The 14,892-nt window shown below is 39.8% G+C and overlaps 1 protein-coding gene across 1 annotated transcript; it reads right to left on the minus strand.

Moving 5' to 3' along the window:
• Window positions 1–810: 810 nt before the first annotated feature.
• Window positions 811–4,130, minus strand: LOC103715355 (probable pyruvate, phosphate dikinase regulatory protein, chloroplastic). Its single transcript, XM_008802954.4, has 3 exons — window positions 3,553–4,130; window positions 1,263–1,902; window positions 811–1,178 (listed from the first exon to the last, which is right to left on the minus strand). Exons 1-3 carry the CDS (start codon window positions 3,877–3,879, stop codon window positions 1,075–1,077), a joined length of 1,071 nt encoding a protein of 356 aa, XP_008801176.2. The 5' UTR covers window positions 3,880–4,130; the 3' UTR covers window positions 811–1,074.
• Between the last annotated feature and the right edge of the window lie 10,762 nt (window positions 4,131–14,892).

Consider the following 14,892-nt stretch of genomic DNA (forward strand, 5'->3'; position numbering starts at 1 on the left):
ATTCACGGGGCCACATCTTTTCATATTAATATCTGAAGAAATGTTATCCACGCATTTTTATTGAATATTTTATTCATTTTGGAAATTAATATGATCATTGATTTGTTCAAGAACGAAAGGGAGGATTCGAGGGGTTTAACAAATTAGTAAATAATATACTTATTATTAATATTTTATTTAGATATGAGTTTGAGTTGGACTATTTTCCGATATTGTTTTAGAAAAATATTGTTTTCTGAAATCATGGTTAATATTGTTTTAGAAAAATATGATAGTTATTAAGATTTGAATCTAAAACTCATATTTAAAGAAAAGGATGCCGGCCGGCTGAGCGAGCAGTCCTCAGTATTTAGCTGAAAAGTTATCATGGATTGGATACAACTATCCTTATCCTTGCTCCGGCTTCTTCTTCTAGTTCTAGATCTAGGAAAAATTAAAAAAAAGACCACAGTGATATTTTATATAGTTCAATTCAAAGGGTAATGCCTTCCACGGCAAAGCTTAGAGCAAATTTTATACTAAGGTATAATCTAAATAAAGAAACAAACACTTATATGGGACAAGAATTTTTTTTTCCAAATGGGACAAGGATCTACCATTTAGAACTTCCGAGAGGTATAACATGCCGTACATGCCTTCAAATATAATCCATTAACATAGAGGAAGACATTAAGTTCAGGAAACTCTTCATCCTTAACATCTTTGATTGCTAATTCACCTCCACCAAATCCATGCAAAATACCAAATCTTATATCTATGGAGAAGCCAACTAAAGGGAAAAATATTTAGCCATGAATATAACGATATTAATAAAGAGAGCGCATGATATGATGGGACCTATCCTTTGATCAATAAAACAATACCTCATACATATTGTTTTCATAATATTTTTTGATAGCAAAATGAAGAGAGAAAAGAAGAAAAAAAAGTAAGACAACATATCCATAAGATCAAGGAAAACTCGGCCTCCACTTTAAAGCACATATCTTTCCAAAACTTTCGAAGCTTTGACATACAATTTAATGGAGGCATACATATTTATAACAAGGCCTACAAATATCTACAGACTCCATTCTAGCATTGTTTGGAAATGCGGGGCAATGCACATTTTTGCTTCCTGTCATGATACATCCTCACTACAATTGCTGCAGTTTCTTCAACTGCTCTTCCAGTAATATCTGCAATTAGAAGAGAGCAATCATCAAAACAATCGAGAAATCAACTGAATGTATTAGTTCTAACCAATGAGAAAACTTACTTACCAATAACTGGCCATACTGGGTTTTGCATGAAAATTCCATTTGCATACTCCAACTCCTTCCTCACATGATCCATCTCTGAATAGTTGTTCCTCATCAAACTTTCAAGTTTGAGACTCCTAGTCCTCGCGTTCCTAATAGACTGCAGAACAACTGGATTGATCGTCAATCCAAACACCTTCTCCTGATCGATTTCAAAAAGGGTCTTTGGCAACTCTAAACCAATCACAATGGGAACATTTGCCACCTTGTATCCCTTTTGAGCTAAATATATTGACAAGGGTGTTTTCCCAGTGCGTGAAACACCAACAAGGACAATTTGTGCGCGGTTAAGGTTTTGGGGCCGTGCCCCATCATCTTGTTTGATGGTGAAGGCAATGGCTTCATTACGCCGTAAGAACTCTTCGGTTATTGGAGATTTTCGACCTGGAGCACCTCGGGGGATCCCAGAGGGGGCAGCACCAAAATGAGAAGCAATAGCCTCAGTGGTCGGTCGTAGTATGTCAGTGGATGGTACACCCCAGAGCTTGCAACTCTGCTCCACAGCCTTGGCCGCCAAAGGATCTGCTAAGGTGTAGAGCAGCAGTGCACCTTCTTTACGAGCTTGCTTTATGATCTCCATCAGTTTATCCATATCTTGAACCTGAGAAGGATCGGCCGCATGAAATTATCAAAAGAAGTTGATTGTGATCTAACATGCTTATTCATTGGAAATTGAATTCCAACGATGGATGAACAAAAGCAGCTAAAGGAAAAATCTGAAACCATGCATGATGTTTAATTTGGTTCCTAAGCCTTCTCTTAGTGTCAAGAGTTGTCACTTTCTCTGTCTTATTGCAAAAATATAAGATGCGAATTGGCCATCTCATGCAGAGTTCCCATGACCTGAACATTAGAATTAAAGTATCTACTTGGAATTTTTTTTCTTAAACACCCTTCATACTCTCTGAAAAACTCCATTTTGAAATATTTCAGTAGTCACATATCGTACAGTACATGCCATTACCATACTACACCTTCATTTTTTTTTTTACTTTACTTATTCCTGATACAGTATGTTTACTCATGATTTGCAGTATGTATCAGCAAACCATGGTAAGATGCAGTGTATACCATGGTATGACTGGTTTTTTTTTTCAAACCTTTACATTAGGAGAGTGGGAACAACTCAATAGATCTTCAGAACTTCTATTCTATCCTCTTTAAGTAACTCATAAAGACCTTCCAAAAAAACTATAGCAATTGAATCCAATCCAGATGTTCTCAATTCTGTCCTAGAAGCCTTGCCAAAATGTATGCATCGAAACTCGTGCATTCTTCGCAACTTTTATTGGAGGCAGATGGACAAAATACCCATGTAGGTGCAGAACATCTGAAAATCCATGTCAACTACAATGAAAGGAATCCCTGACCAAACGGGGACTTTTTTTCATTCCCTTGTTCCCGAGAAGAAACCCCCATACTTTCATTTCATTAGATTATGAAACAGAGTACGAAACAGAGAATTTCATCATTCATGATAACGTCAGTCACATGGTTTTCATTGGAAAAAAAAACAGCCTTTCAGAAGAAACCAAAGATCATTATATCTGCACATTCTGTCGGTGAGGACCAGTACGGATGTGTATTTAGTCCTATATTAATTATTCGTTGCATAAATTTTGAGTACTTATATAAATTTGGATGAGGTTCTAAGTTGTTATACTATCTACAACAACAAAATATTGGTATAAATAAATAGTTACATAAAAATGACGTAGATTGAAAACACTGCAGCACAGATTCATAAAGGCTAACTACAGATTAATCATAATATTTGTGATTAATTTTGAATAGATTTGGACTCTTAGCTTGACGATGACATCAGAACGTGAGGATTTGTTTGGGTGTAAATTTCGTCCCGCATCAGCTCTCTCTGGTAACCACCTTTTTTTTGTACTTTAAGGAGTTTTTCTCTAGCCATTCAGATCTACCATTCAATTAACAATCAAGCCAACTATTCAGAATTCTCATTTAAAAGCCTTATTGATTTAATTATCCTTTGGAAATATGATAACAAGCCCTCAACTTTGCTCTGAACCAAGATATCCTACAGTTTGCACGCTGGAAAATTATCCACTACAGCGTAAATATGCAAATCAAACTAATTACATTGAACAAAATAAATAAGTGGCTACGAGACTAGGTAGCGATGTCGTTTGAATATTTGTTGCAAGCGTAAAATTAACGGATGCTATAACACCGTATAACGGCCGTTAAGGGGATAAGAACGAGAAAGGCAAGAAGAACGTACCCCTGAGAAGAGGTGGGTATTTACGGGGCAGCGCCGGTTGGTGAGGCAGTATTCGAACTGCCCTAACGCCACCCTGACGGAGTGCTCCACCGTCCACCCGGTGCCGTCAGAGACCATGAAGATGGCCTTCCCCGCCGCCACCTCGCCGTTATCCTCGAAATCGTCGGAGATGGACGGCGGGATCTCGTCCACGTTAGACGAGGAAGGGGACGAGGAGGAAGGGGGAGGGCCGGCCTTCTTCCGGAAGTCCGGCCAACGTAGCGGCCGGCCCGACCGGATGGACCGGGCCATGGACCAGCGGTTCAGCTTGGAGCTTTCCTTCGGCATCTCGCAGACCGGAGGCTCGGACTCGGAGAGGCAGGCGGAGAAAGGGGTGGCCTTCCGGCCGGAGAAAGTTTCGAGAAAGGAAAAGGATGTGGAGGAGCAAACAACGTGCCATCTTCATCCACGAAAATTCCGGGGGCCGGGCAATTCCAGGGGCTATCATTTTCCATGCTATGGGAGATTAGCTTCCCACGTACGCAACGATATCTTCCATTTTTATAGTCTCTTACTCGCCCGCTACAGCCAAAGGCCCAAAAAGCACCGACTCGAATTGGTATTATTATTATTATTATTATTATTATTATTATTATTATTTGGTACTAGAAATCTTTCATATTTGTTTATAAATATTTGAAATTATATATGTGCATAGAATCTTCATTCCCTCGAATGGGAATGAGGGAATTATCATTCCAAAAGACATGTAATTTCATCATTTAATCAATGTAATACCGAATAATGGAATGAGACCAAAGTTTATATCCTCATTCCATTGCAATGTCCGTTTCAATGAGCCAAGCATAATGTTAGCTTTTTTTTTTCAGTTCCCCTAATAAGTTTGATAAGATCTTTAAAATTTGTGCTTAGGATCCATCTACCAATGGTGTGCAGACATGTACTGCAAAACGGTGCATCGCTGGCCTTTGTAACGTGTCTTCGTATACCATCATACGGTGGGTTCCTGAATCATTAATATAAGGTTAGCTATAGTAAAAATATTTTTTAATTATAACTTCTTAAATTTTTCTGACTGACTTTCAAGTCAAAGTAAAAATTGATCCAACTTGATCAGGCTCGATTAGATAAGATTCGAATAACTTATATTATATAGATAATGGATCATTGGATTTAGGCTTTAATTAGTATACTATATAGATAATGAATAATTTATAGTTTATATTATATTGATATAGGTGTGAATTTAGGTCAGATCAATATATATTTTGAGTCTAAATCGAGTTTAATTCAAGCTTGAATTGATTTCAACTTATTTCAGGGCTGTCAAGCTGTTTGGTTAAACATGTTTTTAGCTCAATTCAAGATTAAGCTTCAATTCAGCTCCAAATAGTGGGAAAGAAACTAAGCTTGATCTCAAAATTAGTTTTAAGGCCTTGATTAGATCCAAGTTTGATCATGCTCAACTTGCTTGCACTCCTAAATTGTGCTACTCCATCCAATCTTATCTTAGCTTGACACCAAAATCATGCATCTTCCATGATGAATCTCTAGTGCTTTCAATCAAAGCTAGCTGGACACTTGGTTTTCAAAGATATCTACGAGACAAAATTATATGTTCGGCCCCAATTAGTTAATTATGACAATCATTCTCCATTTTATTGTTGTAACAACTCAGGACCTCACCTAAAATGCATAGCCGATATAGGACTAAACACACACCCGCACGAGTCCTCACATACTCCTTCCATTTAAGTTAAATATAATCACAAACACCACGATCGGCCTGTAGTCAGTCTACATAGGTCATGAGCTAAGTTTGCTCTGATACTATTTTGTAACAATACAGAACCTGTTGGCAAAAAATTAAATGCGCAAGCGGCCATTCTCGAGCCGTGTGCGCTATTTCCAGCGATTGACAGCCCGCTATGGATTTTGGGAAATAAAGGCGCGTTGGCCGCGTCAGCATTCTGCGGACGCGTGCCAACCCCCCGTTGGCCTCCGCGTGCGCGTATGAAAAAAAAAAGGGAAACACCCGCTGGGCTTTACGTGCTTGAAAACGGCTCCGCAAATTTACCACGGACGCATGCATAAAAAGACTGTTTTGCCCCTGTAATCAATCCTATATATACCCCTCAATTTCATCTCTTCCGGGACACGAAAATTAGAGGAAAATATTGGAAAAATTATGGAGAAAAGTTCTTCCTCCTCCTACCTACTTGTGATTTTTATTCTTGCTCTTTTATATTTTATTTTATCCTTTTTCTTTCATTCTTCGCTGGATCTGCAAGTTCGATCGGGTTCATTTTGACTTTTTTTTAGACGTACCGAAGAAGAAGTTGTAGGATCGTTGTATCTCAAAGGAGAATTATCGGGAGACCTGTACGTGGGGGCAAATGCTTCTTTGGGACAGCGTCTACGCGCTTCGACCTACCTTAAATCAGGCTACTTTCTTCTACCTTTATTTTTAATTTAATATTAGTAGATCTGCAGGATTTGAAATTCTATGATATAAATTTATTAAATGAATAGATTTATTTTGTGCTAGAATAGATTTATTTTGCGTTAAAATAGAATTATTTGGATGCCGAATGATATATATATATAAGAAAGAAATTTCCTATGACCAATTAGACCACTACATAAGCCACGTCTGGCTGAGGCTTTGATTGCTATCTCAAGGCAGACTTGAATTGCTTTCCTTTTGGACTAACTGAAGAAAAGCAACCGAAGTGAAGACCAATGAGACCGAAAGGCTTTTTACAAAGAAGCTTGTGACTCCGCATGGGAGAAGAGGGCCGAACTGCAAACTTTCATGTTCAGAGCATTCAAAGGCGGCCCAATACATTTGGAGGCCTAAGGCGAATTCAGTAAATGAAATCTTTTTTTAATAATAAAATTTTTAATAAATATAAAATATTTAGAAAAAAGATATGAAAATAGATAGCCATCAAGTACATTATTTCAACAAAAATGTATGTATGCAACAAAGATAGATAAAAAGTCTTTTCAGTTTAATATAATTTTTGAATGAAAGCACGAAAAGGTAATTATGCTTAAGGAAGGCCCATGAAACTGATTAAATAACTGTCAAAGGTAAATGAAAGAATTTGTCCAAAAAGAGGCCTCTCTAAGGGAAAGCAGGGGCATTGTGGAAAATTCACTCCATCTAATTAATAAAAGTCCCATCCCATCATCTCCCCTTCAAGTGAGTACCCAAGCAGCCACTGCAACATCACAGCACAGCAGCCATTCAACCCCCCCTCCCTCCATTTCTCTCTACCCTCCAAGAAGTCGATCCCCAATCCCCCCTATCTTTCTTCCTGATGGCCCAGCTGGATCAGGAGTAATGTGAGGGAAGGAAAACCAAGACCAAAACCAAAAAAGAGAAGGGATGAAAGATAAGACTGGCTTCAGACGTATATCAAGCCAACCAAATCCCTCCTCTCTCTTTCTCTCCACCCAAAACAAAACTACTGTCCCCAACTTCCGAAATTGCCCCTCTGCAGGCCAGGAAACTCTCCACCTCCCTTCCATCAAGGAGAAAGACTCGTAGCCAGCTCCCGTTCCCATTTTATATGGGGCCTTTGCTTCCTTTTAGTCAGCCTTCCGGAGGCCTTCCATTGGCCCGAGGCCTTAGGCGACTGCCTCAGTCGCCTAAGGCTCGAACCGGCCCTGAGAGCATTGCATTGTTTGAGGGAGTAGGATGAGTAAGCAGCGCAGTGTGCCAAACGAGCGCTGCCCATTCACTCCTAAGAATGCTTTCTCACGAGCGAAAGCCGCTCAGTTGCTTACTAAATTGAAGAGAGCAAAAGGCACCTTGACTGTTCGAGAATGTCCTCTTGCTGCTTAAGAATAACCTATTTTCCGGACAAATATGCCAAGATATTATTCATTTCAAAAATTTATATTAGTTGCATTTATAGATTTATTTATTTATTTAGGTGATATATTGCTAACAATCCAAAGAAGCGTTTGTTTATTTTTTGTTACTAATATATAATTCATTAAATCTTTTATTGCAATTGTGATATATTAGATTTTAATTACGATAATTGTTCTGTTAGCACAAAATTAATAATCACTTATTCTAAAAAGATAAATAATTTGTTTAACCTCTAAGAGGTTTATCATACCTCCATTTGGACTCTTCAAGGAGTAATTTATAGATCCCATTCAAACGAAAAATTCAGAAATTGGTTTATACATAATAATTATATCATTGAATTGACATTAGATCTTAATCAATTATTCTAATAAGGTAGTAAATCTTATAATTCATTGAATTGACATTTTAAATCTCAATTACAATAATTGATTTGCTAGCACAAAATAAGTAATCAATTATTCTAATAAGATAATAAATTATATAATTCATTAAATTAATTTTTTAAATCTCAATTACAATAATTGATTTGCTTGCACTAAATTAGTAATCAATCATTACTAATTCAAAAAATTCAAAATGAAATTCGGAAATTGATTGATACACAATAACCAATTTAAGTTTGCACCTAGGCTTTTAATAAAAAAAATTGAATTTGTATGGTTTCTAGTGATTATATCCACTAACTAATAGTGTCAAAGAAAATCTTATCAAAAAGGCATACGTGCCTAAGAACGGCTGGTACTTAAGTGAGCCTAGTGCTCCACCACTAATCTGGAGCTGATTTGGCTATTATTTTTTGGATATATCAACTAGACATCCTAAGTTCAACATAAAAATTAGTGCAATCTTTTGACATAAATTTTTTGCCTTCATTTAGGTTGCTGTCTCTATTCTGTAACCCTGATCCTATGGCCTCAAACACTAGTGACCACCTTAGTGCCAAACCTAAAAAATTTGATGGCCATAACTTTAGGAGGTAGCAAAATCAAATGCGGTTCAGACTCACCACATAGGGTTGATCTCAGCCATAGGTGAAAGCACTACTGAAGTTGATAACAGGTCCACCCAACTACACGATATGCTACTCGCCAAAACTCAACCTCCTCCAACACTGAATCTTCTGCCTCCACCAACACACCTTCTAGGATACCTAATAAGATAGACTATTATTACATCCATAGAATCCTAGGTGCCCTTTCTGAGAGGTTGTATGATATCTATTACACAGCCAAGAGTGCCAAAGAACTCTAGGACACCCTAGATAGCAAATATGGTCCTGATGATGCTGGGTTAAAGAGGTTCAAAGCCTCCAACTTCAATAATTTTAGGATGGTGGACTCAAAACCTATAAATAACCAAACCCATGATTTTAAAATCTTGATCTACCAGCTTAGGGCTAATGAAAACAATTTAGATGAATCATTCCATGTAGTCTGTCTGATAGATAAACTACCTACTTTCTGATCTGATTTTGCTAAAACTCTGAGCCATACTCCAGGAGGTCTCACCCTAACCCAAGTTTTGAACTCGATTAGAATTGAAGAGCAGCATAAGCTTAGGAGTAAAACCTCTATTGGACATAATAATAATAATGTACATATAATGTAGAGACCCCTCCTAAGAAAAATCAGAACCGACCCTTCCATAAGAATTTCAAAAAGAAACCCTACAACCCTAGAACCCGTTACACCACTACAATGGAAAACCTATTCAATCCCAGGAGCAGAAGAAGAAGAAAGAGGAAAGTAGTGCTTGTTTGTGTTATGTGTGTGGTCGGACCAACCATTTGTCTCCCTAGTGCTTCTATAAGAAGACTGCACCTCTTCAATCCAAGAAGAAGGGTTCACATACAACCAGTGCTCAAGTCAACATGGTGACTTCTAGCGCTGGCTCCTCTGAGATAACTTTTATGTCTGTTTTCTTCACTCCTGAAGTTAACATGACTTTACAAGTACTTGATTGGTGGATTGATACCGGAGCTGGTATTCATATTTGTTCGGATTGCTTCTGGTTTTCTTCTTACCAGATCTCAAGTGGAGGAGCTATGATCATGGCAAATAGCTCGAGGCGCGTGTGCTAGGAGTGAGACGTGTGGACTTAAAGCTTACCTCTGGAAAAGTCCTGTCCCTACACGGCATCCAACATGTTCCAGTTGTTAGGAGAAACCTCATTAGTGGTTCTTTGCTTGTCCAGCAAGGCTATCGTCTTGTTTTTGAGTTCAATAAAGTTGTAATTTCTTATGGTGTAATATTTATTAGAAAAAGGTTCCTAAGTGAAGGAATTTTCAAGTTGAATGTAATAGCTCCTTCAATAAACGAAAATTCTTTAATTATGAATATAGAACCTCCTTTTATTTGGCATGATAGATTAGGTCATGTAAATTATAATTCAATTAAGCAACTTATGAACCTAAATCTAATACCAAAAAGTGATCTTAAGAACCATGAGAAATGTCAAATTTGTGTAGAGGCAAAACTCCCTAGGAAGCCTTTTAAAACTATTAATAGGGATTCGGATCTACAAGAGTCGATCCATAGTGATGTTTGTGACTCGGGTAGAACTTCTAAGGGAGGTAACAGATACTCTATTGTCACGCCCCGGATCCGGATCCATGACACGGCCGTGCTATTGCCGACTATCGCCCACAGTAGCATGCAGCCTCATACAGGGTAACAGGTAGCCAATAGGATTCAAACTTTCATATATTAAAATATTTGCAGTACAACCTTGAAGTTTGATACCAAAAATAGAGAACTTCTATGCTGTTCAAATGTACAAAAGTATATAAGCTTCTTCAAAAATAACGAAGCTCTGTAACAAAATAAAAATATATCTGATGGCGATCACTGGTGAGGATCTGAAAGAAAATGAAAAATAAACAGACGTGAGCTACACGGCTCAGTAAGTAATCCTGCATAATCCTACCGGATCAACTAGTAGGCTAAACATGTTTATCAGGATTTGAGAAGCTGACATGCATGTTTATCTAACAATTATTATGGCATAATATGTGTGCAAATTAAGCAAAGCAGCATTGCAAGTCACAAAAAATTTCACAAAATATGCATATCTAACCGTGCCCCGGCATGCCGTGGTCCACTCTCTCGGATGCTACTGCGAAGTCCATTCGGCCACTGGCGGGGCCAGCTAGTCATTCTTGGCCACTAGCAAGGCCAGCTTAGTCATTCTCGGCCACTAGCAAGGCCAGCTTAGTTGCATTCGATCAGTAGCATCTTTGAGCCCATTATAGTATTTTGCTATACTAACTTGCATATATGATTAATATAGCAGCAAATCATGGTACGATACAGGGCCATAGTCTATAAGATTAGGCAAGTTACTTATCCAACATAACACATCATGCATGAATCATATATACTAAAAAAAAAGAATTACTTAGAGGATGTTAGTAAACATGGCATGATCCATAACAGGATTAGAACAGGTTACTTACAATGAGTAGTATTCCAATTCCTTGGATCCGGACGACGAGTCTTTGATTCCTAAAATCATATTGTAAGACTCACATTATCCTTTATTTATCATAATTTTAGTTCATTTTATCATGGCTTATTTGGATCCCAACCAAGGATCCTAGTCTAGTTCAATTCACCCCTCTTGAAGCCCCCTTGGGGTTCAATTGGAGTAGATTTGGGTCTATAGGGCCTAATTGGGCCTTTAATGAAAGGGTTGAGTTCGATTTGTGGTTAGGCCCACCCCTTTTCCCCAGCCAATTTGGCCCTCTGCCAATTTGGTTGGGCTTGATCTGGACCTGATTTGGAACTAATTGGGCCTGCTGGAACCAATATGATATGGACAGGGTATGGACCCAGCTAATTTGAGCTTAATTGGGTTCGGGTCTAGCCCAATTTGGCTTAATTGGGTTTGCTCAGGCTCAGACCCGTTGTCATTTGGGCTTAATCAGACTCTCTTCCCCCAATTTGGCTCGGTTTACTTCTTTATTGGGTTTTTCCTGAACCTATTCAATTCACTTGGGCCTAACGGGTTTCGATCCAAAATCCGAATCCGACCCGTTAGGCTGGACCTATAACAGGGTCTTTTTTTCCCCTTTTTTTTCTTTCTCTTTTCTTTTCGTTTTCTTCTCTTCTCCAGAACCTTCCCGACTCCTCTTCCTTCCACCGCGAAGAGAGGAGGGTGAACTCGGGAGGGACCGAGCCAGGGCCCCCCGGCTCCCGCGGCCATCACCCGCGGCCGAAACCCGCGGCGCCCTCGGCCACGCTCGCGGCCGATGCTCGTGCCGGCGGCGTTCGCAGCCGAAGCCGGCAACCGCCCCACATGAAGTCACACCGAGGCCGGACCTCCTCCGGGGGTCCTCACCGGCTCCGACCACGGCTAGGTAAGGCCGTGGCCGAGGTAAGTACCCCCTGTCATATATATATATATATATACTTTTTTTTTTTGTTCTTCTTCCTCTTCCGTTTTCCCTCTTCCTTCTCCCCCCCCCACCCCTTTGGGGATACCGCGTCACCACCTCTCGGCCGGCGGAGGGGTGGGGCTCGGCTGAGGCTGGCGGCCTAGGGGCCGCGTTTGTCGCCGATACGGCCAGACCCGACGGCCCCTCAACCCTAGGGCGGCGGTAGCCGCGGGCTGCCACCCGCAGGCCGAGTCCGGTTGGGCTAAGCCCGGGTGGCATTGGGCCTAGACTTGGGCCGCCCTCAGGCCGGCCCGCAGCCTGTGGGCCCGGCCCGGGATCCTCCTCTTATTTCTTCCGTGCCGGTCTTCTCTGTGCCGGTCTCCTCTGTGTCGGTCTCCTCCGCTCTGCTTCATGGGTGAAACAAAGGGGAGAACACCCCACAGAGGGGTTTCTCTCCCCCCATTTTTCTACCTAAACCCTACTTACAAGGCCCTTACCTTGATTCGGTTGACTGGAGTTGGGCAGTACCTCTTTCTCGGCAAGCTCCCTCCTTCCTCTCCTAGGGCTGCAAGGTCCCTTCCGCCTCCAGCTCCAAGACTTGGCTCTCTGGTGCAGTAGATCCAGAGGGTTAGAGGTTTAGGGAGGGTACATCAAATTCGGGGTTAGCAAATCTTAGGAATTTTAAATATCGGGCTTGTGACTTAACCCCAAAGGAGAGGTGGCGTTCTCTCCTTCCTCACTGCTCCGGGAGCCACCAGCTGCCCCTCCTCCTCAGGCCAGCTCACAGCTCAGTTGTCAAGAGGGAGGAGGTGGCGGGCTCCTGTTTTGCATGCCTGTGGGGGTCTCTCCGTTGGCCATCTGGTGGTCCTGTCCTTTCAGCCCTCAGGGGAAGACAGCATCCTGCCTTTTCTGGGCCAACGTGGCCCGCTAACCCCTCCCTGGCCCAATACCCTTCAACTAGGCCCTACAGTATTGGGCTCGGTCTGTATTGGGCCTGGACATTACATTTATGACCTTCATAGATGATCTATTCAAGTTTTGTTACATCTACCTAATTAAAACCAAGGATGAGGTGCTCAGCAAATTTAAGATTTTTAAGATCGAAGCTGAGAAGCAACAAGAAAAAAAAATTAAAATCCTTAGATCAGATCGGGAAGGTGAATATACATCTAATGATATAACTTAATTTTGTGAAGATCATGGAATTATTCATGAAGTAACTGCACCATATTCTCCCCAATCAAATGGCGTAGCAGAAAGAAAGAATAGGACTTTAATGGATATGGTTAACTCCATGCTTATAAGCTCAGGAGTACCAGAGAATTTGCGAGGAAAAGCTCTAGTTTCAGCCTGTTATATCCTTAATAGGATTCCCTCTAAAAATAATGATCTAACTCCATATGAAGTTTGGAAATATAGAAAACCTAATCTTAGCTATTTGAAAGTGTGGGGGTGCTTAACAAAAGTGAAAATACCTGATTTTAAAAGAAAGAAAATAGGACGTAAAATAGTGGATGTTATATTCATAGGTTATGCAGCCAATAGTAATGCCAATAGATTTCTAGTGATTAATTCAAAAGAAAGTGATATTAGTAACAACACCATCATAGAAGCCAGAGATGCAATATATTTTCAAGACACCTTTTCACTTAGGACTAGAGTAGATAGTGGTATAGCTAGTAGCTCTAGTAGAATAAGGACAAGTAAAATAGAAGTAGAAGCAGAACCTAGGAGGAGTAAAAGATCCAGGGTAGATAAAATATTTGGAGATGACTTCTATACCTTTCTTATAGAAGACTCTCCAACTGCCTTTGAGGATGCAGTGAAATCCTTGGATTCATCTTTTTGGAGAGAAGCTGTGGACAATGAGATGCAGTCAATTATCCAAAATTATACTTGAAAATTGATTGATCTTCCTCTTGGCTAAACTATAGGGTGCAAATGGATCTTTAAGAAAAAACTTAGGCTTGATGGCTCTGTAGATGAATTTAAAGCTAGATTAGTTGCCAAGAATTTTATTCAGAGATCTGGGGTAGATTTCTTTGATGTCTATGCACCTGTAGCTACGATTACAACTATTATGGTCCTTATAGCATTAGCCTCCATCAATAGATTAGTAATTCATCAGATGGATGTCAAGACAGCTTTTCTAAATGGAGACTTAAATGAAGAAATCTATATGGACCAGCCAGAGGGATTTGTAATCCCAGACCAAGAAAATAAAGTTTGCAGACTAGTCAGATCTCTTTATGGTCTTAAACAAGCACCCAAGCAATGGCACTTGAAATTTGATGAAACCATAATAACATTTGGATTTAAAATCAATATCACAGACAAATGTGTATATCATAAGAGAGTTGGATATAAATTTGTGATCTTGTGCTTCTATGTAGACGATATACTGATCTTTGGTAGATCTTCAGATAGTTGATGAAGTAAAATAATTCTTAAGTCATAAGTTTGATATGAAAGACTTGGGACAAGCTGATTTAATTTCAAATACCAAAATAATTAGAAGTGCAAATAGAATTGAGTTATCCCAAAGTTATTATGTTGACAAGATACTCAATAAATTTAATTATTCCGATTGTCAGCCTGTCTCTACTCTCTTTGATCCCTCTATATACTTGTTGAGTAATTGATTAATCCCGAACTTGGTTTTGATGTGCCAAAACATTGAGAGTATATTCTTTGTTGGACTAACAGTTTTAAACAAGTATCTTTAGGATAATGATGCTACAACTTCAAAAGAATAACTTAGAAATAGTTCATGGATCTTAGAGTCAAGCTTTGGAACCACTCAAGCATTTTTCAGAGTTCGAGTCAACTCCCAGGAAGTTCGAGTCGACTCCGGCACAAGCATAGAATTAGCACACCTTCGAGCCGTCTCCACAAAGCGCGAGTCGACTCTCTCAGAAAGACAGAAAGAGATATTTTTGATCGCAAAGCGCGAGTCGACTCGAGTAAAGCGCGAGTCGTCTCCCATTCTTCGAAGTAAACACGAGACGACTTCCGGCAGTTACGAGACGACTTTCTCGGACAGACAGAAAGTGTATTTCGAGTCGCAAAGCACGAG

Source organism: Phoenix dactylifera, chromosome 4 (assembly GCF_009389715.1).
Source record: "Phoenix dactylifera cultivar Barhee BC4 chromosome 4, palm_55x_up_171113_PBpolish2nd_filt_p, whole genome shotgun sequence".
In the NCBI taxonomy this organism is placed as follows: domain Eukaryota; kingdom Viridiplantae; phylum Streptophyta; class Magnoliopsida; order Arecales; family Arecaceae; genus Phoenix; species Phoenix dactylifera.

Coding starts and splice junctions, on each gene's coding strand:
- LOC103715355 (XM_008802954.4), bottom strand. CDS start 3,879: ATGCCGAAGGAAAGCTCCAAGCTGAACCGCTGGTCCATGGCCCGGTCC. Junction 1,903..3,552: donor ATACCCACCTCTTCTCAGGG/GTACGTTCTTCT, acceptor GATCCTTCTCAG/GTTCAAGATATGGATAAACT. Junction 1,179..1,262: donor CCCAGTATGGCCAGTTATTG/GTAAGTAAGTTT, acceptor TTCTAATTGCAG/ATATTACTGGAAGAGCAGTT.